This window comes from Bos javanicus, chromosome 24 (assembly GCF_032452875.1).
Source record: "Bos javanicus breed banteng chromosome 24, ARS-OSU_banteng_1.0, whole genome shotgun sequence".
Taxonomy (NCBI): Eukaryota; Metazoa; Chordata; class Mammalia; order Artiodactyla; family Bovidae; genus Bos; species Bos javanicus.
This window is the reverse complement of record NC_083891.1, coordinates 20,567,332-20,593,482: the sequence shown is the minus strand read 5'-3', so window position 1 is coordinate 20,593,482 and position 26,151 is coordinate 20,567,332. Positions and strand designations below refer to the sequence as shown.

The window sequence follows — 26,151 nt, the reverse complement described above, 5'->3', positions numbered from 1 at the left end:
TTTACCCACCACCCCCACCTCCCACCCAGCCTGCGCCAGGCCCGCCCTGCCTTGGGTTAGATGAGCATATTCTTTCAAAGCCCCATGTGCCCCTCATCTCTGCTGTGCCCATTCTCCCAGGAGTGTGTGTCCTTGTTGGACAGTGGGGTGCCTGTCCCCTCTGGGTGTCCCAGCACCTGGCTGACCCACAGCAGGAAGGCCTAGTGCCGGCCTGCACACCTGATGACAAATGAGCTTTGGATCTGGTTTACAGCATGACATGCTGCGTCCCCTTTAATGTTGTGAAGTCTGATTCTGAAATGGGTTTTTGTTTTGTTTTATTCTTTAAAACAGCTTCCCTGGTAGCTTAGACAGTAAAGAATCTGCCTACAATGCAGGAGACCAGGGTTTGATCCCTGGGTTGGAAAGATCCCCTGGAGAAGGGCTTGGCAACCCACTCCAGTATTCTTGCCTGGAGAATCCCATGAACAGAGGAGCCTGGTGGGCTACAATCTATGCAGTTGCAAAGAGTTGGAAATGACTGAGTGACTAACAAATACTTAGGTTTTGTTCCTCAGTAGGACATTTTTATTAATATTGTCATCCCCACAAAGACTCTAACAAGAACAAAAATTTGTTAACATTAATTATTTTCTTTTTATAATGGAAATACTCTAGAAAATTTGGAAAAAAAACAGTGTAAAGAAGACCATAAAAATTTACCTGTAGTCTCACCAGATAGAATTGTTCTTAACATGTTGGTGTATGGTTGTGTGTGTGTATGTATGTGTGGACACACATGTTTATGTACAAGTCAGCTCAGGGACAACCGATGAAAAGAAATGAGAGGCCTAAATAGCCTTCTTTGATTCAAACCACTTGTTGTCTCTGACTCAATGTTGATCAGAGACCCACATTCAGGACTGAATGCAAAGATGAAGGAAAGTAGCTTACTAGTTGCTTTGAAAGTTTGAAACATGTAAAATACCATGTAAGAAACGAGTTGCCAGTCCAGGTTCGATACACGATACTGGATGCTTGGGGCTAGTGCACTGGGACGACCCAGAGGGATGGTATGGGGAGGGAGGAGGGAGGAGGGTTCAGGATGGGGAACACATGTGTGCCTGTGGCGGATTCATTTTGATATTTGGCAAAACTAATACAATTATGTAAAGTTTAAAAATAAAATAAAATAAAAAAAACAACAATAATAACAAAAAAAAAAAAAGAAAGAAAGTTTGAATATAAGTTAATGAAAGCCATCCAGGACCATGAACTGGGATTCTGCACTTTTCCCACAAACACACAGGCAGATGTCAGTCCCCAGCATGGTAGACTATAGGTGGGAGGCAACTCCAGGCCTGTGTTTGCGTGTACCACAGAGACAGTCCTAGTGTGTGAGCAGGGGCTGTGAGTCTGGAAGGTTGATGCCAGGTTGGGGCAGGTTTTTTCTGCCAAGGCTTGTTGCCATCTGAAGCATGAGCATGAAGACCCTCGTGGCCTAAAGCACATCAAGGGGACCCCTTGAGAATCCTAATGAAGGCTCCCAATGACTCAGAAGCCAGGATGGGCTTTCCCAAGGCCAGTCCATGGCTTAGGGTCAAAGGTGGATGTTTGGGAAGAGAGTGAAGCTGATCCTTTCATTCATCCTTGGAAGATTCATACTCTATTCTCCAACTCTTAGAGTTACTTTAGGATAATTAGCAGACTCTTCATTTTCCTATCCTAAATTTCAGGTAACCCTTGGGCCCTTGTCATGTGGGCCGTGTTAAAGGAAACAACCTTCTTATGACCTTGAGATTCTCCCTTGACTTCACTGGTTTGGGAACTCATAGCTTCCTTCCTCAGACTGCATATCTCAATGGAGAGACCATTTGGGATAGAGGAGTGATCCCGAGCACACCCAACCCCCAAGTCTCCACCTGCAGGCCCAGCTGTACACTCAGCTGTACTCTCTCCCCCAAGACAAAGCCGTGGCTGCTCTTTCCCAATTTATAAAAATAAAAAGTCATAACAGAGAATGGATTGTTTTCTCAACCTCATGGTTTTTCCAATGAAATTCCTTAAGCTATTGGCAAGTATTGTCATCCAGTTGCTACTGAGCACTAGCAGCTGAGAACAAAAAGGATCAGCACTGATGGAAAAACTCAACCATAGCTTATCATGTGTGGTTCAGTCACATATTTCTCTATGACGTGTGTGGTCTTGGCCATGACATTATAACACGTACATATAACACCATCCTATATTACTGCTAGTAAAACTGTCCCTGACCTCTGTGCTGGAGTTGGACACACAAATACGCCCTGCTGTTCTGCAGGGGGAGGCAGGACCTGCTGGTGTGCTTCCACCTGGCAGGTTGGGAAGCTGCTCTCCAGTCCCTCTCAGCTGGACGAGCGAGTAGGTAGACGTGCCAGGGGTGACCGAGGGCCAGCTGAGTATGTCCATTTCTACACAGGTTTATAAATCCGCCATAAATGTGACTCCTCAAGGTGGTTTTGGACTCATTCTTTTGGTGGTTAGGGTGAGAATGGGCATGTTAATGTACAGACCTTTTTAGTAGAAAGGAATTCTTTTGGATGATGAAAAATGATAGGTTTAAAGAATCAGCAGGGAAAATCAACAAGTGAGCCACAAGTTCTCAGAAATTACTAGCAAATGAAGTTGTCCAAGAACAAATTCCTCTGATTGCTGTATAAACAGCACATCCCACACATGGGTTAACGGGAAGGGTTCATTGGTGAGCATGGATGGACAAATTGCTGTTCTGCCAACACTGGGCCAGTTAGGGAGCAGCAATAAAAGCTGAGGGATTTAGGTGTATCATAGGGACTAGCAAATATGTATGAATTAATGAAAATTAAAAGGGCCCCATTTGATCGTGGCAGTTGGCACTTTGGCTCAGGTGCTAGAATGAAACCATGGATTTGAGTTAGTCTCTGAGGCATGGCTCAGTGTCATACCTGTCTGTGTAGACTGCTGGCATGTCTTCTCCTTTGCATGGGTCTTCAAGTCACTTTCTCTTCCTAGTGGACAGGGCCAGGCAGCAAGAGAGAATGGCAGTTAGTAGTCATGGAAGCCCATGAGAAGGCTTTGCTTTCTCATTCTGCCATCATCAAAGACTTCTTCACTCTAGTGATTAGCAGGAAACTGGTCGAGAATCCCCTGCTCCCCTGGGCAGGGTGCCCCCTCCCTCTGACTGTTTGGGTTTCCCTCCCAGACAGAGGGTGGGGGTAAGTGACCAGATGGGGTACCTTATTTTGAAATTTCAGTCATAAATCTTGAGTCCTGCTAATTTGGTTCAACACTGCTTTTGAAGAGGTGCCATTTTTCATTTGAATGTGAGGTGATGAGATATGACATAATTTTTAAACATGTGTCTCACACATGATTAACAGGGTTGGGGAGGTGGGTGGGGAATCCAGACATCCTTTCAAGCCATCTTGGCTCTGACTTGTGCTCAAGGGTACGTTGCTCTGTGAAGACCGCACAAAGCATGGTGGAGGTTAGAGTGCACAGAACTCAAGCTCTGTTTCCTTGGTTATTTGGAGCAGAAGTGTACTCGTTAAGTGTTCATCCCTCACAGTGAAAGACATGGAACATGCCACTGGGACCTTGTGTTTGAGTGTTAGACCAACTCGCATACGAGGCCTCATGCAAAATATTTTATTTTCTTTGGAGTTTAATACAGAGACTTGGAAGAGAGTAAGAGGACAAGAGTATTGAGCAGTTTATCCTGTGCTTATTCATTCTGGGTTGAGAGAGGGGTGATGTGGTTTGCTGGGAGGAGAGGGCCTGGCCAGGAAGCCTGCGGGGCAGGCCTGGGGGGCAGTGTGGGTGTCCCCTGCCCACCACCTCCACTGCAGTGACAGCTACTGCTATCCAAGTGCCTGCCACACAACAGACACCGTTCTAAGCGTTTTTCATATAAAATTCATTTGTTTAACAATTATTTAAGTGCCAATCATGTGCCTTTGAACATCAGAAAGAAACCAGGCTGTCATCGATCCTATACTCACTCCAGTGCTGGAGGTGGAGTTGGAGAGAGACGGACAATGATGATGAAGGAAGTGACCATCTCCTGATGTTCTGCATCAGCACTCAGGAGAGGCGACAAAGCGCCTTATCTCCGGGACACCTCACAGTGAGCCGCTAGGGTGGACGTCATCTCACCAGTTTACATGCCTCCCCCTGAGCCTCTGTTCATTCCACTACTTTGGGGCTCAATTTTGTTCTCTGTTATGTAAAGGGGGAAGGTCGTGTAGTTTATGATTTTAACACAGGGCCACCCCCTACCCCCACATGTTATTCACTCAGTCATGTCCAACTCTGTGACCCCATGGACTGTGACCTCTATCCATGGGATACTCCAACAAGAATACTGGAGTGGGTGGCCATTGCCTTCTCCAGGGGATCTTCATGAGTCAGGGATTGAACCTGGGTCTCCTGCACTGCAGGCAGATTCTTTACCGTCTGAGCCACCAGGGAAGCCCCAGGGAAGCCCCAGGGAAAGTGTTAGTTGCTACCCACACATACACACATGAAACCCCATATGGAGCAGTGAAGGTGTGGATGGGGGCGGCAGTGAACTGGACCCTTTAGTTCTGACGGGCGGGCTCCTGGCTGGGACAGGTACAACTGCTGGTGCTTGATGCAGGCCAGCTGGAGCCCTGACAAGGTATTTGTGTTGAACTAGAAGAGAAGGCTGGAGAAGGCAATGGTACCCCACTCCAGTACTCTTGCCTGGAAAATCCCATGGGCGGAGGAGCCTGGTAGGCTGCAGTCCGTGGGGTCGCTAAGAGTCAGACACGACCGAGCGACTTCACTTTCACTTTTCACTTTCATACATTGGAGAAGGAAATGGCAATCCACTCCAGTGTTCTCGCCTGGAGAATCCCAGGGACGGGGGAGCCTGGTGGGCTGCAGTTTATGGGGTCGCACAGAGTCGGACACGACTGAAGCGACTTAGCAGCAGCAGCAGCAGAAGAGAAGGCAATGGCACTCCACTCCAGTACTCTTGCCTGGAGAATCCCATGGACAGAGGAGCCTGGTGGGCTGCAGTCCGTGGGGTCACTAAGAGTCAGACACGACTGAGCGACTTCCCTTTCACTTTTCATTTTCATGCATTGGGGAAGGAAATGGCAACCCACTCCAGTGTTCTTGCCTGGAGAATCCCAGGGACGGGGGAGCCTGGTGGGCTGCCGTCTATGGGGTCGCACAGAGTTGGACACGACTGAAGCGACTTAGCAGCAGCAGAAGGTGTCCTCACTTTCCCCTTCATTCTTCTAAAAATTTATTTTCTTGTCCCCAGTCAAAAGATAGTGAACATGTATCCCAGTAGTGTCTGATTACATGCAAATTTCCAGACTCAAAATCCTTAAATGATAAAAAGGGAATCAGATATTATAACTGAAGAAAACTTTTTGTGTATATCTTCTTTAAACTTTATTTAGTTTGGCTGTGCTGGGTCTTCGTTGCTGTGTGGGCTTTGCTGTAGTGGCGGGGCGTGGGGCTCCTCTCTAGTTGCGGTGCCCAGGCCTCTCACTGAGGAGGCTTTTCTTGTTGGGGAGCATGGGCTCTAGGGCGTCCGTAGTTGCGGCACGCAGGCTCAGCAGTCGCGGTTCTTGGCGTTAGAGCACAGGCTCAGTGGTCGCGGTTCCTGGGTGTTAGAGCACAGGCTCAGTAGTTGTGGTGCACGGGCTTAGTTGCTCCGTGGCATATGGGATCTTTCCAGACCAGGGATCAAGTCAAATCCGTGTCTCCTGCATTGGCAGGCAGATTCTTTACCACTGAGCCATCAGAGGAGCCCCGAATATGTTTTTTAATTAAATGAAGCCCCTGTTTGAGTGCTTTCATTATAATGGATAAAGAGGTGCATAGATATGTGTGTCTGCATAAGAGAGAGAAAGAGAGAGGAAATAGACTATTCACCTCTCTCTTTGGGATGCTTGCCATTTGCTTCCTTCCTCTCATTCCACAGGCCCCGTTTGACATCTTTGGCTCCTAAGTAAGCAACCAAGAAGCATTTCAGGGCCCCTGAGTCCCACTGGGAATTCTCTGCATCAGTGCTGTCTCTCTTGTACAGGCTTTTCTTTACCCATGTAGAACTCATGTTTTCATGTTTTGTACTGAGGTTGGGTGTGAGTATGAGTGACGGAAGTTGCCCTTTTATAAGCACAAGCAGAGGCATTTAGAAAGCTTGACCTACACCTGGACAATGAGACCTACTGACCACACTGATTATCTTGAGGACAGAAATGGTTACTTCGCCTGGCTATAAAGAAGAGGTGTGGACTTCAAGATAGTTTGATGATAAATATCAGCAAGAAGATAATTCAGCAGTTAGCACACAAAGGATCATGCTTTTGTGTTCGGAGTAACAAAGGGTTATAGAAGCTTAGTCATAGACTCCTAGTTTGGACTAACTGAGCAACTAGCCCAAAGGATGGGCTTCCCTGGTGGCTCAGAGGTTAAAGCATCTGCCTGCAATGCAGGAGACCTGGGTTCGATCCCTGAGTCAGGAAGATCCCCTGGAGAAGGCAATGGCAGCCCACTCCAGTATTCTTGCCTGGGGAATCCCATGGACGGAGGAGCCTGGTGGGCTGCAGTCCACGGGGTTGCTAGGAGTCGAACACGACTGAGTGACTTCACTTTCAGCCCAAAAGAAAAGGCATTTTGTTCCCTTGCTGGGATCACCAACAGACCTGAAATTCTACTTGTGTCTTTCATGTTTTATGGTAGGTACCTCATCCTTTTTAAATTCTCCTGTCTTGTCTCCTTACTGTGTGCAGTGAATCCTGTGGCTCTTTAAAAACTACCCCAGTTTAAAGCCACCCTGTACCCTCTCAGAGGTCCCCATTCACTAGTCAGCAGACATTTTATTGAGTGCCTACTATGTGCTGGGCACTCTGCCAAGGGCAGAGAGACAAGACAGAAGCCATCACTTCCCTGGGGGAGCTTTGGTTCACAAGACCAGGAAATCAGCTCTGACATAACCCACCCAAGAATCAGCATTTGAAACCCACTGGTTTTAGGTTATTTCAGAATTTACTTTTATCAGCAAAAATAGACAATATCCCTTTGAGATCTTTATAGAGAAACCAGGAAAGAGCTGCATGTTCCACACCACCATGCCAGGGGCAAGGCAGCACTTCGCTGCAGATGTTTATCCCCAGAGTAGGAAATCATGTCGGGGTGTGTGTCCCCTTTGTGGCCTTGGCCTAGTGATCCTGAACATGGAGGGTTTTCCTGCCCTCCCTGGAGCCATGGGACAACCTCCGTGAGCGCCCCCCCACCAGTCTCACCGAGGAGTCACTTCTTACACCAAACCCTCCTCGACCATCTCACTTCAAAAGACAGACCACCGTCGTTGAGTGACAGGCGTGGCTAAGTGCTTTGCCTTCTAATTGCTTTTACCCTGTGCTGGCATGCGTTCTGTGTCTGTGCCTGACTGTTCCATTTGACTGTAGACCTTCTGAGGGCCACCTTCTAGAGACCCAATTCCTTGTACCTGGTTGATGCCTAAATAGTTTTTGTGACTTGATACAATAGAGATAATATACTTCTGTTCTGGAAATGTCTGCTAGACGGACGTTTCACTGTTACTGTTTTGAGTCCTTTGCTTGAGTGACTGTAAAGCTCTCCTGAATCCTCTTTCCTTGCAGGAGATGGACATACATAGAGAGTAATTCCAGAACATTTCCATACTCGGAGAGTAAAATGCATGGTCTAAAAAAGCTGCATATAATTGGATTTTTTTTTAAATTGCCTATTTAGTATAAAGGGAACTTTTCAAGCAAACTGATAGGCATCCGACATGAGGAATATACATTTTCAAGTAGACAAGGATGACACGGCATATCATCACCTCATTGGAAGGATGTACAGAGTCATGCTTCAAAATTTGGTGAAAGGCGTTCCTGTCATTGGGTGATGAGTCTGGATAAACTGTGATGTGAGTTGGATAAGGGGTCCCAAATTGCTGTTTCTCATGATTTTTGCCTTATTCATAGGAGTCACACCCTGGTCAAATATCATGGAAATCCTGGAGGAAAAGGATGGGGTCGACACGGAACTGCTGGTTTACGCGATGACTTTAGTGAACAAGGTTGGTTGATGTTTGTTGTGGGTTGAATTGTGTCTCCCACAAAAGACGCTGAAGTCCTGACCCCGGAGCCAGTGAATGTGATCTTATTTGTAAATGGGATTTTTGCAGATGAGGTCATTAGGGTGGGCCCTAATCCAGTAGAACTGGTGTCCTATAAGAAGAGGAAAGAAGAAGCACACAGAGGGGGGACAGCATACACACTCGTCCACGAGGAAGGCGGCCTTTGAAGGCAGGGCCGCAGGTTGGAGTGATGCATCTGCAACCGAGGACCACCAAGGATGCTGAGGATTGCCAGCAACCAGTCCCAGATGCAGCAAGGAAGGGCCTCCCCTAGGGCCTTCAGGGGTAGCATGGCCCACCCGACCCCTTTTATCTTTCCAAAACCGGTTTTTTCCTTTTTAAAGCTCTGCCATGTTTCTAGTGGGCACCGAAGGCCACCTGCCACACTCACACCGGGTTGTCTGTGCAGCCAGCGAACAGTCTGGCTGCCAGCAGACCAGGCCAGAGAGGTCCCCTGGAGCGGCTCTGTCTGGCTGCTGCTCCTGAAAGCTTCTTGCTCCAGTTCACCTGCAGTGACTTTTCCCTGCAACTCCCAGATCTTCATGCTGAACCCGCGGCAGCCCCGAGACGGGAGCGGCCAGGACTGAAGCACGGGGTTTTGATGATGTTTCCGCCTTCTAGCCCGTGAAGGTGCTTGCCTTCATCAAGGTCCCGCAGCGTGGCTCGGCCAACCTTAAACCCAGAAGCACAGAGGGATCCACCTGGAGAGACAGTGTTCAGGCAGCCTCTGTGGCCCATGTAATTGGTCTTCAGCTTACAGTTTCCCAAGTTTCGTACCTCATTGCAGTCATTGTAAGCCACTCGGTTTGTGGTACTTTGTTATGGCAGCTCAAGGGAACTAGTGTATGTGAAAACCTAAAATTTGCCCTCTGAAGAAGCCTACTCCATGTACACCCCCATGCTGGTGGCTGGAACACGCTTCAGCATGCCTTTGCATTAGAGGAGACCCTTTACACAGACGCATGACGTGTGTGCGTGTGTGCTGGTATTCATACATGTGAAGGCCCGAGTTGTCTGCCAGGTTTCTAGACTTTGGTTTTTCTAGTGAAACTAGAAAGAGGGTATCAAGACTTTTATGGCTACTTTTCCTATCGAGATGTCCCCTTAACATTTTTCCTTAAAATATAGATGAACAAGTTTTACTCTAAGGAGATGATTCTCGATCCGGCAGAAAAGCAAGCATTCTTATTCTGCAGTTGGTTGAACTCTGGCCGTGGGGGCCAGGTGAGGGTTCCTGAAGGTGGATCCCATCCTCTCCTATGATGGTGACCTGACCCTTGTGCCCTCATTCTGCCCATCGCATCCTCCCTGGTCACCAGCTCGTGGGGCAGCAGCTGTCTTCAGTGTCCATCCTGAGGGGTGCTCTGACAGTGGGTCCCACGCTGACCAGGGACAGCCCACTCTCAGGACTGGGGTTCCCTCAGTGCCCTGGCCCTTCCTTATTAATAACTGAGGGAGGGTGAGATGGTTATCTTCGCCCTGGACCCCAGACAGCACATCAGCCACCCCAAGGCCCTACCTTTGTACTCCCCAGGGTGCCAGGTACAAGCCTAAGGACCAACTGCAGTTCTTTAGAAAGGACTGAGAATCTCTTCCTGAAATATATCTGGAGAAATATGAACTGAGAAATATGAATTGGTAGAAAGCAATGTAATTATGAGAAGTAATTCTACTAGGTATTAAGATGTTGTGTAAACTTTAAGGATTAAAACAATGTGGTCCTGACTTTTTCCTTGGCAGATGGCTGAAGCAGAGGGGCTGGAAACAGCCCTCAATGTACATGCAGTGCACCCTGTAATTGAAATGCACAGGGATGGTCAGTGCCATGTATGACTGAGAGAGGTTTTGCTAAGTGGAAATAAACGAAAACACGCTTTGACTGTATAGCAAAATAAATTTCGGAAAGATCGAAAAGTTCAATGTGACACACCAAACTGTAGAAAAATAAGAAGAAACAGAGGTGAAAATCAACTGGTCTCTGGTCAGTGAAGGTTCGTCTAATAATATAACCAGTCAAAAATATTCCAAAGAAAAGGACTTAAATATTTCACTGTATTAAACTATAAAAAGTCGTATTTACAAATTGAAAACCACCAATGAAAACTAAAGGCAAGTGGCAAACTTAGAATTAATTCCCAAAAATTGGGCAGAAAAGGGTACTATCCTAAGTATATTGGGTTGGCACAAAAGTTGGTTCAGATTTTTCCTTAGGCTCGTCTGGGAAACACAAACGAACTTTTTGGCCAACCCAGTAGTATGACCCCAGTCGACAAATGAATGACATTAACCCTACTAAGCTTGAAAGAAATATGTAGTTAAACAGCAAGTCATTTTCTCTGGGTCACGTGGGCAGTGATTGCTTTTTAATTGAATGCCAGTTATTGATGAAGTCATGGGAAATTTCCTACAGTCCTGGTGGGAAACAGACACCCCTTTTCTGGACAATAATCCTAAGAACTCAAGGTTTTATTTGAAAATCTCTTTGTGAGTTGATTTAGCATGCAATTTGAAAGCAATTTTCTGTTGGTTTTTGAAGATGAAGGTCATCTATTTCCTGCCATTTTCAGTCACTGACTTTGTATTGGAAAACACTGAATTCAGCAAAAAAAAAAAAAAAAAAAAGGCATTTTCACTCTTGGGCAGCGTGTTCACTTAGTGGTGGAGGCCTTGCTTGGTTCTGTAATGAGCCCGGCGGCAGCCGTGTGACTTGGGCTTCTGCTGCCAATCGCTGGCCAGGACCCAGTGCGTGTCACTCTCCGTGGCACCATATGGCCTCCGACATCCAGGAATTCCTCGCTTACTCTTTCTCTTCTGGTGGTTCCATCCCATATTTGTTAGTCCTGGCCCAAGGGAAGGTTCCAAGGACACGATTCCAGGTGCCATCCTTTCCTCAGAAAGATCAGCAGGCACCCATATGGGGTTTGTTTGTTTTTGCTGAATTTTAGTCACATTGATCATTTCGGTAATGTCCTCTGAGACCCGAAATATCATCATGCGTTGACGTGCTAATGTGGGTCTGGAAAAAACGCAGACTCTGAAATCTGGGAAATTGTATTGCTTTTCTGACTTTTCTTTCAACAAAATGGAAGGGGGCCTAATAAAATGGAATTCAAAACATTAACATTTTTATGACAGAACAAGGGTACGAAATCCTAGCCTGCTCAGGGCTCTGAGACTGAAGCCTGCTCCCTTGGTTAAACAGACACATTAGTGAGGGGTTTCCAGGATCCAGAATGATCCCGGCTGAGCTCTTCCCCTCTCCTCCATGTCATCAGTAGATCTGAGAGAGCATCAGGAATTATCCATTTCTCACCCTGCAAGCTGCAGTCGTGTGGAGTCCTGTCCCAATCCAGCCGCAGTCCTCTCAGTGGGCCTCCCCCACTTTGGGAGCTCAGATATTGATCACCTTGTAGAATCAGATGAGGAAGGTGGGGACATGATTAACAAGAGGTGGCACTGTGGGGCTGGCTTGGAGCATTCAGGGAAAGCGGCACCAGGCAGCCCTGGGGAGGGAAGTTATTCTAGTGGAGCCCGGGGGATGAGTAACCTGATGGGATTCACACTGAGGGTTTGTATTTAGATTCGACTGTAAGGCTTTTTAAATTATCATACAGTAAAATTAACTCTTTTCTTTTGGCATTTAGCTGCGGAAGTTCTAAAACATATGTAGTCATGGATGACCTTCACAATTAGCATATAGAACAGCTCCATGTCTCCCCAAAATCTCACACTCATGTTATCCTTTTGTAGTGACATCCTGACCCCCTATTCATGTCCCTGACAACCACAGATTTATTCTCCATCACTGTAGTTCTGTTTTTTCAAAAGTGGGACCCATACAGGATGTAACTCTTTGAGGCTGACTTCTCTCACTCAGCACAGTGCCTTAGAGATTCATCTATGTCACTAGGTGTATTAATAGTTTGCTCCTTTTCACTGCTGAGTAGTGTTCCATTGTGTAAATACACCACCATTTGTTAGCTCTTCATCCACTGAAGACATTTGGGTGTCCACAGCTTTTAATTTTCACAAATGCTCCTGCTGCAATGAACACTTGTGTATAGGCTTTCACTACCCTGGTTTTATCCCTCAAGGAGGATTTGATGGGATAAGTGAAAACCCAGGGAAAGGAAAACAGAATGTTTGCTCAGACAGAGAGCAAACATTCTCCCTTGAGAGGGACTGTAAAGATTTACTTGTCACAAATCCTGGCAAGACAAGGTCTGAGAGAAACCAGGAAGGGGGTCCCTAGTATCGTCTGAGAGTGGAGGTGTCAAGAGACATTTGCTCACAGAGTTTTCTGGAGTGGCTGCCACCTTTGCCAGAAGTAGGCACATTGGCCATGAGTGTCAGGGTAGACATGGGAAGACAGGGCCCAGGAGGGGTGAGAGCATGGCAGTTTGCTGAACATGTTAGAGAATCTGCTGAGAATAGGTGAGTGTGTGCTTTGGGGCTGCACAGCCCCCTCCCTGTGCGGACAGAGAGACAAGCCATCTTCGACTGTGGTGGGACGCCAGCTCCCCTGTGGCCGCACGTGAGAGGGGGTGGCATCTGGATATGGCTGAAGCCCGCATTTTCACCATGAACATGCAGGGACTTCTCAATACCCTCAGCTCTGTGCCTCTTACTGAGCACGGCCTCCCTGAGTCTGGTTCTATAGACCTAAAGGTTTAATTTTTTAATAGTAATCCCCCTACCACGCCATCAGGGTTGGGCTTGCAAAGGCAATGGGGATTAGTTCTAGGAATTTAACCCCCTAGACTGAAAGAATCTCGATTGACTGTCTGCAGGGAAGAAAAGGGAAGAAGAAAGGAGGGGAACTAATGCTGAGGAGACACCAGAGGCCTCTCTCTGTGTCTCATCCTATTCCGCCCCAACCCCGCACTACTGTGTAGGAAGTTTTGGATCTAACACTGAATGTCAGCTTACCTATGATGGGCAGGTCAGCAGTTAGGGCACCTCTGGTCATTAGCCCTGCCCTGGCTTTTATGTCACCATTTCTCATGGCTTTTATGTCACCTCTTCCTCATCTTTTATTTATTTACTACTTATTTGGCTAATTTGGGGCTTCCCTGGTGGCTCAAACAGTAAAGAAACTGCCTGCTATGCAGAAGACTTGGGTTTGATCCCTGAGTCGGGAAGATTCCCCTGGATAAGGGAATGGCAACCCACTCCAGTATTCTTACCTGGAGAATTCCATTTACAGAGGAGCCTGGTGGGATTCAGTCCGTGGAGTCACAAAGAGTCGGACATGACTGAGTAGTTAACGCTTGCTCACTTGCTCATTTTTGCACAGCTCAGTGCTCTGTCTTCTTTTCAGTGCGCAGGCTTCTCTTCTGTGGCACATGGCTTATCTGCACTGCGGCATGTGGGATCATCCTTCCCAACCAGGGATCAAACCCACATCCCTGCATTGGAAGGTGGATTGGTAACCACTGGGCCACCAGGGAGGTCCCTCCCTCTCTTCATCTTTTAACAAGTTCTAGAGTTTTCAGTAAAACAAAAGATGGACTTGTTCTGATGAGAAGGTTCTTTGGGTGGGTGTGTGCTTTTTAGGTTAGGTCAGTGGACTGCTGTCTGCTAACCCAGCAGTGACCGCCTTGCCTGGCACCTGCAGACATCAACATATGCTTGCACACTTGGTCACTTCAGTGTGAGCACCTGTTTATTTATCACAGCTGCTGACTGGTTCACAACCTTCCGTTCAGTGTCCTTGCTGGGGCTCCTGATGGATTAAGCTGTTGCATCACAGCTATTTTTCTTTAGTTTCTGGTTTCAATGGCAGTGAGTTGTATCCTCTTTGTTCAGCATAGAAGAGAAATAGCCATTATTGGGGTTAGGGGCAGAGATATTTCTTTCCAATATTCATAGCCCCAAAATAGAAGTGTTAAAAGAAGTTGGTACCATGAGATGATCCTTAAGAAAATATTGGTCTTTTTCCTTCCAAGGCAAGTCAACATGTTTAGAATAATTTTGAAATGCAATAATAGTGAAATAAACAGGGAGTGAAACTCTGTGTCTGAAATTCGAGTCCAGAGCAATTTGTTTAGAAGGCACGAAGACTGGAATAGCAGGTCTGAGCACAGGATTTTATTAGTTATTATTTAGTAACTTCCTGCTATCTCCCCACCCTCATCCCCCTCATTTATAAGATAAGGGGCTTTGAGTAAATCACCCCAAGTGTCCTTCCAGCTCTAAGCAGAGGCCTGATCTGAATATCATCCTTCTTTTAGAAGGGATGGGATAAGAAGGAAGGTGGGAGGGGGTTCAGGATGGAGGGACACGTGTATACCTATGGCTGATTCATATTGATGTATGGCAAAAACCATCACAATATTGTAATTATCCTCCAATAAAAATAAATACATTTTAGAAAACAAAGAGAAGCAGAATCCAAAGAGAAGTTGGCTTTTTCTTTCTTGGGTTATCTTTTTGTCTCTTGGTTGCCACTTTGAAATTTCTCATATTGCCATAAATATCTTAGACCAAGGGGAAGGCCTACAGAACTGAAAGAAAAGGGAATCATTAAATTGTTCTAACTCCAGCTGTTGGTAGATCAATCTTAACAGGAGTTTCTGAGTATGTTAGTTTTCAATTGCCATGTAACAAATTATCACAAAGTTAGCAGCTTGGAATATCATAGACTTACCATCTTGCAGTTTCCATGGGGGCAGGGCCCAGGCACCGCCCCACTGGGCGCCCTGCTGAGTCTCACAAGGCTGCAGTCAAGGTGTCAACCAGGGCTGGCGTCTCGTCTAGAGCTTGGATTTCCCTTCCAAGCCTTTGTGGTTGTTGGCAGAGCTCACTTCCTTGCAGCTGTGGGACTCGTGGCAGCTTGCAACTTCTCCTGGGCCAGCAGGATAATGTCTCTGCTGGTCTCTATGCTCAGAAAAGGCCTAACCCCCTTTTAATGGCTCACCTGATTAGGTGAGGCCCACCTGGCTACTCTCCCCTTTTTTAGACTTAACTGATTTGGGACCTTAATGCCCTTTGCCTTTGCCCTATAATGTCATGTCACCTAATCATTAGAGTGTCCTGCCCATACTCAAGGTGGGGGATTGTACAGCACCTCTACCCCAGGGGGTGGGCTCTTGGGGTTCAGTCTGCTTACCACACTAAAGAAGCTTTTTTCTCCAATGAACTTGTCATCTGTCTTGCTTTGCTCCATTCTTATACTCATGGCCACTGGCTACCATGCAAAAGATGTCCCAAGAGCCTTGTGACAGTCTCCTAAGACACTGTGTCCTATTCTTTCTTCATCTAGACCTTGTCCGGTTTGCCAGACCAAGACACCTTCTACGACGTGGTGGACTGCCTGGAGGAGCTGGGCATTGCAGCCGTGTCCCAGAGGCACTTGACCAAGAAAGGGGCTGACCTGGACTTAGTGGAGCAGTTGAATATCTATGAGGTAAGAGGATATGCCTTTTAAGGGCCTTGTACAGCTCAGGCACGTCAAAGGCTGAGATAAACATCCTCTAGACCAGTGGTTCTGCGTGCAGCGTGGCAGCATTAGCAACACCTTGGAGCTGCCAAAATGCAAGTTCTCAGGCCCACCCGAGACCTGCTGAAGCAGAAACTGAGGCTGGGCCCAGATCTGTGTTGTACGACCCTCCAGGTAATTCTGAGAACACTCCAGTGTGAGAATCCCTGATCTAGGGGAAATGTGGTAGCTTGCTTGCTTATTGATTGATTGCTGTTTTCTTTTAAAGAACATTCATTCTTGGTGGGGAGAGAGAACGAAAGAGAGGCACAGAAAGCATGTTTCTTATCCTGCTGGTAGAACTTCTGGCAGGCTCTACATACTTCGTAGGGTCCAGTGCAGAATGAAAATGTGGGGAAAAGGGCTGTAAGAGATACTAAACTTTTCGCTTCCTTCTGCCTTGCCTCTTGCCTCATTATGATATATATATTTTTTAATTTTTAAAAATTATTTTATTTTTGGCAGCTCTGAAAAGTGAAAAAGCGAAAGTTGTGTCCAACTCTTTGGGACCCTATGGACTAAACAGTCCATGGAATTCTCCAGGCCAGAATACTGGAGTGGGTAGCCTTTCCCTTCTCCAGGGGATCTTCCCAACCCAGGGATCAAACCCAGGTTTCCCACATTGTAGGCAGATTCTTTATCAGCCGAGCCACCAGCAAAGACCACAGACGCTGGAGTGGGTAGTCCATCACTTCTCTAGCGGGTCTCTGGGTCTCTGTTAGTGCATGCAGGCCCTTCCTCTCTAGTTGCAGCAAGCAAGGGCTGCTCTCGCGGTGCTTGGGCTTCTCGTGGTGACAGAAAGCTTCTCTTGCTGTGGAACATGGGCTTTAGGGCATCTGGACATCAGTAGTTGTGACTCACAGGCTCTAGAACATGGGCTCAATTGTTGTGGTGCACGGGCTTAGTTGCCCTGTGGTATGTGGAATCTTTCTGGAGTAGGGATTGAATTCATATCCATTGGCAGGTGAATTCTCAACCACTGGACTACCAGAGAAGTCTCTGTGGTGTTTGTTTGTTTGTTTGTTTGTTTCTTTTGCTACAAGTTTGTACTCTTTGAAGAATATTTGGAAAATACCAAAAAATGTAAGATAAAGAAATCACCCATAATTTTATTTACTAACTGTGGTTAACATACTAGTCTGTTTTTCTAGCCTATCACTTCAGCTTCCCTCATGGCTCAGTGGTGAAGAATCCACCTGCAATGCAGGAGATGTGGATTCAATCCTTGGGTCAGGAAGATCCCTTGGAAAAGGAAATGGCAACCTGCTCCAGTATTCTTGCCTGGAGAATTCTATGGACAGAGGAGCATGGCAGGCTGCAGTTCATGGGGTCACAAAAGAGTCAGACACAACTTAGTGGCTAAGCAAGAACAACTGTGGAGACAATAGTCTGTATACAGTGTTGTGTACTGAATTTTTATTAGTAAATATGTTTGAACCATTTTGTCATCGAATCATCTTCAAGAATTTAGTTTTATTAGAAACATAATATCCTGTCTGTATGCAAGTACCATAATACATATAATCAGTTTCTCTTTGTTCAGATTTGATGACTTCTAAGATTTTGCAATTATAAATGCTGTTACAATGAACAGCTTTGTTCATAAATCTGTGTGCACAGCTGGCATCCTAGGAGAGATATTTCCCAGCTAAATGGCTCCACTGTAACCTTCGCTGGGTAGAAGTAGAGAGACTAACATGTAACTCACTACTTCCTAAAAGTTACTCTCATAAGTGTCAAGCTGAGGAACAGAGCAGAATTATCTTTGTACAATCTTAGGAGAAATCAGAGGAAACTGAGCCAGAGAGTCTGCGGTCAGAGCGCAAAGCTTCCCACAGCCGGCCAGCTCCCTGTGCTGCTGCTTAGGGCACCTTGTCCTCTAATGTAAGCCTCACTTAGTTACCCAGTTATCTGCTCACACTTTCATGTTTTGTTTTCAGTGAGTGATGGAGGGGTATGGAAGACAGGATAACGTAGGAGTGCAATAAGAATACTAAAGATGGAGAAGGAAGGGAATAGACAATTGGCTCACAGGACTGTAGAAGACGGACTTTCCCCCGTACAGACACCTCCCTTCCTCACCCCCTTAACTCCTGTTCAGAGCCCCAATCTCTACTCAACCAGGGGCTTATATGATCATAGCTTGAGATTCTGTGTGGTCAAAAGGAATGATTGTGTGTCCGGCAGCTGGGGCTAGCAAAGTTAAAGCGTCAGGTACCTTCTTAAGTTTTTCAAAGAGGCTGCTTGTGTCTTTGAGTCAACTCTGGTGAATAGCTGAGTCATTTTCACGTCTGAAGATTCAACTGGCTTGAGGACACATTCTGTTTGTTGAAGGGAGAAAATCAAGTCCTGCTGAATAATACCACTCACAGCATAATTTACACCTACAGTGCACTGTGGCTGAGACTTCTTAGGGTTTTATATGACAGTTGCTTGAGTTTCAATCCAGACATAGCCACCATATACCAGAAGACAGCATCATACAGGTGAATTTCCCACCAGTGAACCAACAGGGAGAGAATTTTGCAAAGCATGCTGGATCCCTCCCCCAGGAGACTGCTTTTGGCTTCGGGGCACACTTACTTTCCAGCCTTCCTGACTCTCAAGCTACCTCCCCGTCTTCCTCTTTCCATTCATGCCAAAAGTTTCACAAGGTGTTCTGTGTCCACCATATTTCTTTCGTCAAATGGCATCTGCTTAATATTTTAGCACTAAGTGTATCATTCACAACTGTGGATTATATGTGTCACTCAAAGAACAACAAAGCGAACACCCATTGCGATAGTTAACTTTATGTATCAGCTGGACTGGGCCACAGAGGGCCCAGATATTTGATCAGACATCACTGTGTGTCGGTGCAGTGTGTATCCTTAACGTTCTGGATGAGGTTAACATTCACGTTGGTAGACTGAGTAAAGAAGATTGCCCTCTTCCCTGTTGGCAGGCCTCATCCAACCCGCTGAAGGCCTGAATAGAACAAAAGGCTGAGCAAGACAGAGTTCACTCTCTGCTGACGGAAATGAGCTGGGATGTAGGTTGCCTCTTACCTGTGACCTCCAGCTGGAACTGACATTGGCTTCCTTGGTTTCCAGGCTTTTGGGCCATAGCTCTTGGGACTTCTCGGCTGCCATAATCATGTCGGCCCATTCCTTATAGTAAATCTCCATATATATCCGATTTATTTTGTTTCTCTGGAGAGTCCTAATACACTCGTGTTTAAGAACCAGTGTATTACCAGTAACTCAGAAGTGTCCTCAGTGACCCCTCCTGGTGTCATTCAACTAACTCCCAGCACCATTCTTTTGCTTTTTTTTTTTTTTTTAAATAGTTTTGTCTGAAAATAGCTATTCTTTGAGCTAACACAAATGATCAGATTATCAAGTAAGAATTGGCCATCTGAGATCTTGCTGTCTATAGCAGAGCTATACTAATCTATCTAGGCTACTAATTTCCAGAATACACAGGTGTGGGGATGCAGGGAGAGATCTGGGCCATCCCTTGTGACTCCTAGATCTTTTTTTCATGCATCAGACGTGGGCTTTCTGACCCAGAATAATAGACAGGGTTTCCAAGTGTGGTTGCCAAGTCACCTTGCCCTTCGAGTAATATTCAGTTATGAAGCATCTCTACTACACAGCCCAGAGTGTCATGGCTTATCAATCCATAAATTCTGTGTTTACTTAGTATAGGGGATCCTTAGCCAATTCTGGCCTGCTAAAGGCATTCCAGAAATAAGAACTCTCATTTTTGGAATTGTCATCAGGCTATTTATTCAATAGTCTAGTTAGCATATTTACGAAAGATCAGATGGGGTCATTGCCTTCTTTCTTTCCCTAGAAGCATCGCTCCTGCGGAAGGGGTGGAGGGATTCTAGGCCAGCTGCTGTAACTCCTTCCTCCCTGTCTGTATCCCTAAACAACACATGGCTTAATTTTGTCTTTTTATAAATGGGACCATACCACGTGTGTCCTCCTGCAGCTTCTCTTTTGCTTGATTTTGAGGCCTACCCGTGTTGCTATGCGGAGTTCTAGTTTGCTCATTTTCACTGCTGATGAATACATCCCAATTTATGTACCTGCTCTTCACTTAGATGTTGGCTAGCTACAGTTTTGTTGCCATGACAGTGCTACCACGAGCGTTCTTGTCCTCTTTCCTTTGTGTGTGTAGATGCATGTGCAGTACTTATTATGTTTGGGTATCAGTTCTGTTCTTGCTTTGTAAAAATATTTAGAAGCTTTTCTTTTTTCTTTCTTCCCTTGTCTCTGGTCTTTGGTTATCTGATAGAGCTCCCTTGGAAAATTGTGTGGGCTTGTAATGATGATGATGGAGGGGCAGAAGAGGAGTGTGTGTGTGTGTGTTTGTGTGACTGTGTGTGTGTGTGTGTTGGAGGCAGGAGATCTTTGGTAACTATGCTTTATTCTTTGGATATTGGTCTATGTAAACTTCCTATCTTTATTGGGATTGGCTTTTCTAAATCATATTTTCCTAGGAAATATCCATTTCATCTGGATTTTTAAAGTGATTACTAAAGAGCTATGTAAATAGTCTCTTAGGAATGTTTCTAATTTCCTTTCCTTGAGAAGTTAGTTTCCTTTGTTAATTTTTGTGGTTGTAATTTCTCCCCCTTTTTCCTCTAGGTTAACTAGTGGTTTGTCTATTTTGTTGTTGTTAATTTTGACTTATATATGATTTTCAGTGCTCTTCTGTTTTATAACTCAAAACATTTTTATCTTTATGATTTCCTTCTTAAATTTTCTGTCAGTTTATTTTGTTGTCTTTTTTTAGATTTTTGAGTTGTTTATCTGATTCATTCTTTTTATCTTTTAACCGTCTTCTCATTCCTGGAATATAACCCACTTGGTCATGATGTGTGTTTTTTTTCATGTGCTTTTGGAATTCTGTTTGATACTAATTTGCTTAGAGTTTTAGACAAATAGTCATAAGTAGAGCTGGCCTCCATCCTCATCCTTCCCCCAGCTTTTCCTCCCTTCCTTTTTTGTATGCCATCCCTATCAACTTGGACATCACTGTTATGCTCACATCATAAGAGAATGGTGCTGGTGGGCACGAGACCAGTCTTGTACATTGATGCTGTACAATGCAGTGCTGGTGACTGTGTCTGTGGGTGTCTCTAGGGTACCTCTCCGACTGTTCCTCCTCAGCGTCCCTCCTGGCTCTTTCTTCTCTGTCTCTTCCTTCTCAGTGTCGGGGTTTCTTCATCAGACCTCCTCTCTCAGTCTAGGCAGCCTGAGCTGCGACTCACCCAGTGAGTCCAGCAGCTTTGGCTGCAGCTGATACCTTGACCTGAGCTGTCTGCAAGGTTCAAGGCTGCCTGCCCCTCTGCCTGCTTGTGTTTTTGCATTATGGTCATTTATTCACTGAAGATATGTCATGCACTCTGAACATTCAGAGATAGAAGATCTGTCCCTGTCCCAAGGAACTGACATTCTGTAGTCTCAGACAAGCAGGTGGCTGATTTCCCAGCAGCTGTATGTGATGGCACAGAGGGGCATGGAAGGTGTCAGAGGAGCTCAGATTATGTCAGACAGAGCCACCTAGAAGCTGCAAATGACATGACCCAGCCCTCACAGAACCCTTTGTTCCCCGCCCCATGACAAAAACAAAACTCCTGCGCAGTCTGTTCATTTCTCCACCTCTGCAAAGAACAGTCTCCCAGGTTACAAACCTGGAGCTGTCCTGGACCTCCTTCTGTCTCCCCCCATCCTCATACCTAGAGGTCTGATGGCTGAAGACTGAAATTTCTTCTCCATTCCCCTAGCTCAGGCTCTCTTTGTCTCTTGTCTGGTTTGTTGCAATAGCCTTCTCATTCATTTGTTCACCTGTGAGTCCATTCATTGAACAGAGCTTCACTAAGCACCGATTCTGTGCCCAGCACTATTCTAGGCCACGGGACTCAGCAGCAAACTAGACAGACAAGGCCGGTGCCGTGAGGGGATGCACAGTCTCATGGGGTGCAGAATTGCTGGAGACAAGGCCACAGCAGCTCGAAGGCCACAGATGGTGTTGCCTCTTGAACTAATTCAAGGCATTCCAGCTTCGCCCCACGGGCTGTGAAAAAGTTTTTAAGGATTTTTGTTCATTCATTCCTTCACTCTTGTTTATTTTCTGAAATGGAGGAATGGACCGTGACCGAGTGCATGAGTCAGCTGATAGCCCGAGGCTGCCGGCATGTCTGTGAAGAACAGAGACAGGGTGAGCTGGAGGCAAGACACTGGGTGGATGGGCCACCACCACCGGCCTGAGGTGGTGGCCCAACGCAGAACAGTGACAGAGTGGGGAGCTGTGGAGGAGCTCTGCCTGGTGTGAAAGGAGGCGTGATGAGGGCCAGGGCCTGGGGAGGATGGCACCTGCAGGACCGCATCCCCGGGGGCTTCTCAGCTTATTCCCTCTTCCTGCTGCTGCTGCTGCTGCTGCTAAGTCGATTCAGTTGTGTCCGACTCTGCGACCCCATAGACGGCAGCCCACCAGGCTCCCCTGTCCCTGGGATTCTCCAGGCAAGAACACTGGAGTGGGTTGCCATTTCCTTCTCCAATGCATGAAAGTGAAAAGTGAAAGTGAAGTCGCTCAGTTGTGACCAACTCTTAGTGACCCCACGGACTGCAGCCTACCAGGCTCCTCCATCCATGGGATTTTCCAGGCAAGAGTACTGGAGTGGGGTGCCACTGCCTTCTCTGTCCTCTTCCTAACTCCCTGCAACTGAAAACAAGGAGTCCTCCTCAATGTCAGGGCTAACTACACCACTCCTCCATTTCGGAAAATAAACAAGAGTGAAGGAATGAATGAACAAGAAACCTTAAAAACTTTTTCACAGCCCGTGGGGCGAAGCTGGAATGCCTTGAGTTAGTTCAAGAGGCAACACCATCTTCGGCCTTCGAGCTGCTGTGGCCTTGTCTCCAGCAATTCCTAAGATGTTGCTGAAGTTGCAGCCACACTCAACTCCTCTTGTTTCCTAAGCGTGAAAGGCAGGTCACCGAGGAGCTTCCCTTCTTCTGTTCTCCTTGCTTTGCCTGGAGTGTTCTTCCTTCCTGTTCTCAGGTTGGCAGACTCCTCCTTCCCCTGTAGGAGTCGCCTCAGATGTCCCCTTGTCTGCAAGGCCTCCTTGGCAAGGTGTAGGAGTCCCTGGGCTTGTTGCCTGCACTTTGTTTATAACCCAGGAGGGAGCTCTTGCCTGTGTGCACACCTCACACTGAACAGTCTCAGGACGCACTTGCCTGTCCGTTTGCCTTTGTCATCTGTGGCTTTCTTCTGTAACCTCTGTGCTCAGCAGTGCCCTTGCCCAGAGTAGAAGTTAAGTACTTGAGTGAAGGTCTCTTAAATATCACTGATAGATTCTGGGCTGAAGGAAGGGCATGATTTAATCAGAAATCAGCCACTTTAAAGGGAAGATGCCTTGGGTAATCACTCAAGGTGACAACTGAATGCTTGGGGTACCAGATAGAGTTAGGATTTTTATTCCTATCTAAAAATTAATGCACTTTTAAAAGTGTTTGGTGCCATTGGACAACTAAGTTCATTATAGGTGGGGGCAGTAAGAAGCCTATAAGCAGTACGGATATTTTCCTCACGAAAGATTATAAATGTTTCAAGCCATTGCAGAGAACTTTGTTGGGCTTCTAGAATCCTTCTAAATAGTGGAGGATGTCTGGTGACCATATGTCCTGGACTTTCTGGGGATAGGCCCAAATGCAGTTAATTTTAGAAATTTTACCATTTTAGAAAGGTAATTTAATCCATGTTTAATTGGATTCATTTGAATTGTTATAGTTCCAAATGATTTTTTCAAATACATAATTTCACAAATCAAAATCAAAAGTCTTTTTTTTTTTTTTCCGGATTGTGTTCTCACTTTTGATGCTGAAAATGTGGTCCTAGTAATGGGAAAGGCATCTTAGAGCTGAAGACTTTGGGGGTGAGGAGTGATTGTTACTGTTAGGAATAATTAATAGGTCCAGTCTCTTCAAATCCTTCCTTGTCATAGTTGATTTTTAAAATGCGTATCAGTTAGCTCTTGCTACATAACAAATATGCCAAAAAGAGTGGTCTTAAAACAGCAGGTTTTGCTCATCATTCTGGGGGTAAGAAATTTTGGCCTGGTTCAGCTGAGAGATTCTCATAGAGCTGCAGTTATCTGATGACTTAACTGGGACTGAATGCTCTAAGATGGCCTTATTCACCTGGTTTGGCCTTTAGTGGTGGCTGTTGGCTGGCTATGTGTCTTCAGCAGGCTAGCACATACTTCTTCACATGGTAGCAGCATTTCAGAAGGGAAAGTCTCAAGTACAAACACTTTTCAAGGGTCTATGTCCTCTGACGTCACACTGGCCAAAACAAGTCATGTGGAAAATTGTAGACTCGGTGTAGGAGGGGACTATACAAAGATAAGTAAACAGAGAGGCATGATTCCCTGGGAGCCCAGTGCTGTAATCATCTGCCACAACCTGTTCAACCTGATAGGAGAATTATCAGCATAGTTCCTTCTTGAAATGGCAGTAGCACTGGCGTCCATTTCACCTAAAAGCTGAATCAAGATGTATAGGTGTGCATTAAAAGAAAGCGTGGGAGAGCAATTTAGAAAGTGGTTACATCTGCTATGTATGGTTGCCTGTCATGGAGGATAGTAGTAGTATAACAACATAATCTCAAAGATCTGTTAATAGCTTTTGACCTTCATTAAGAATGTTCACATTGTTGGATGTTCGATGATACTAAGAAATTATTTTAATTTCTTAGTGATATGGTGGACAGTGGTATGGTGGTTATGGTTTTTAAAAATCCTTATCTTCTAGGGATATATACTGATATATTAATGGATAAAATTATATGATTTGAGACTTATCTCAAAAAAACCTGGCTCTGGCGTCAGGGGCAGGGAGTAAATGAGACAAGATTGTCCAGGGTTGATAACTGTTGAACTATCATAGGTGATGACACAAAAGTCTTTGTACTCTTCTCCATACTTTGCGTGTGTTTGGAAACTTCCACTAAATTTTATTTTTTATTTATTTATTTAATTCTTTTTTTTAAATTTTATTTTATTTTTAAACTTTACATAATTGTATTAGTTTTGCCAAATATCAAAATGAGTCCACCACAGGTATACATGTGTTCCCGATCCTGAACCCTCCTCCCTCCTCCCTTCCCATACCATCCCTCTGGGTTGTCCCAGTGCACTAGCCCCAAGCATCCAGTATCGTGCATCGAACCTGGACTGGCATCTCGTTTCATACATGATATTTTACATGTTTCAATGCCATTCTCCAGAATCTTCCCACCCTCTCCCTCTCCCACAGAGTCCATAAGACTGTTCTATACATCGGTGTCTCTTTTGCTGTCTCGTACACAGGATTATTGTTACCATCTTTCTAAATTCCATATATATGCGTTAGTATACTGTATTGGTGTTTTTCCTTCTGGCTTACTTCACTCTGTATAATAGGCTCCAGTTTCATCCACCTCATTAGAACTGATTCAAATGTATTCTTTTTAATGGCTGAGTAATACTCCATTGTGTATATGTAGCTTTATGTATATGTACCATAGCTTTCTTATCCATTCATCTGCTGATGGACATCTAGGTTGCTTCCATGTCCTGGCTATTATAAACAGTGCTGTGATGAACACTGGGGTACACGTGTCTCTTTCCCTTCTGGTTTCCTCAGTGTGTATGCCCAGCAGTGGGATTGCTGGATCATAAGGCAGTTCTATTTCCAGTTTTTTAAGGAATCTCCACACTGTTCTCCATAGTGGCTGTACTAGTTTGCATTCCCACCAACAGTGTAAGAGGGTTCCCTTTTCTCCACATCCTCCCCAGCATTTATTGCTTGTAGACTTTTGGATCGCAGCCATTCTGACTGGCGTGAAATGGTACCTCATAGTGGTTTTGATTTGCATTTCTCTGATAATGAGTGATGTTGAGCATCTTTTCATGTGTTTGTTAGCCATCTGTATGTCTTCTTTGGATAAATGTCTATTTAGTTCTTTGGCCCATTTTTTGATTGGGTCATTTATTTTTCTGGAGGTGAGCTGTAGGAGTTGCTTGTATATTTTTGAGATTAGTTGTTTGTCAGTTGCTTCATTTGCTATTATTTTCTCCCATTCTGAAGGCTGTCTTTTCACCTTACTGATAGTTTCCTTTGATGTGCCACTAAATTTTAAAAAGAACGTTTAGATCAGTCAGTGACCTCAAAGATAGGTGGAAGTTGTCCCAGATGCCACCTGAGTTTGCTCTTCTCTGCTTTCTTGGTAGGATGGGGTAGGGTGTCCAAGCAGTCGGTGCTGGATTCCTCACCTGGATTTTAGAGACTGTTCTACATTTGATTAAAAGAGTCAGAAGGTATCTGGTGAGGGGCCCAGCAGCAAAACACCCCATCACTTGGTTGAGATTAGAAGTCGTTCAGGACATAGTGGATCTCACCGTGGGTCCAGGGGAGGACACCACACTTGTGGTTAATTAGATCTGACACCACAGGTTCTGAATAAGTCTCATGGTAAGTGCTGTTCTCTC

At 45.6% G+C, this 26,151-nt stretch overlaps 1 protein-coding gene across 10 annotated transcripts in view; it reads left to right on the top strand.

Annotated features, from left to right (window-relative positions):
• The window catches only part of FHOD3 (formin homology 2 domain containing 3), a 521,499-nt gene that overhangs the window by 328,818 nt on the left and 166,530 nt on the right, over window positions 1–26,151 (top strand). For all 10 annotated transcript variants that reach the window (XM_061400414.1, XM_061400417.1, XM_061400421.1 and 7 more), the window contains 2 exons: window positions 7,992–8,086; window positions 15,411–15,554. In XM_061400414.1, the coding sequence (XP_061256398.1) occupies window positions 7,992–8,086; window positions 15,411–15,554 (239 nt within the window). The remainder of the gene's footprint in view (window positions 1–7,991; window positions 8,087–15,410; window positions 15,555–26,151) is intronic.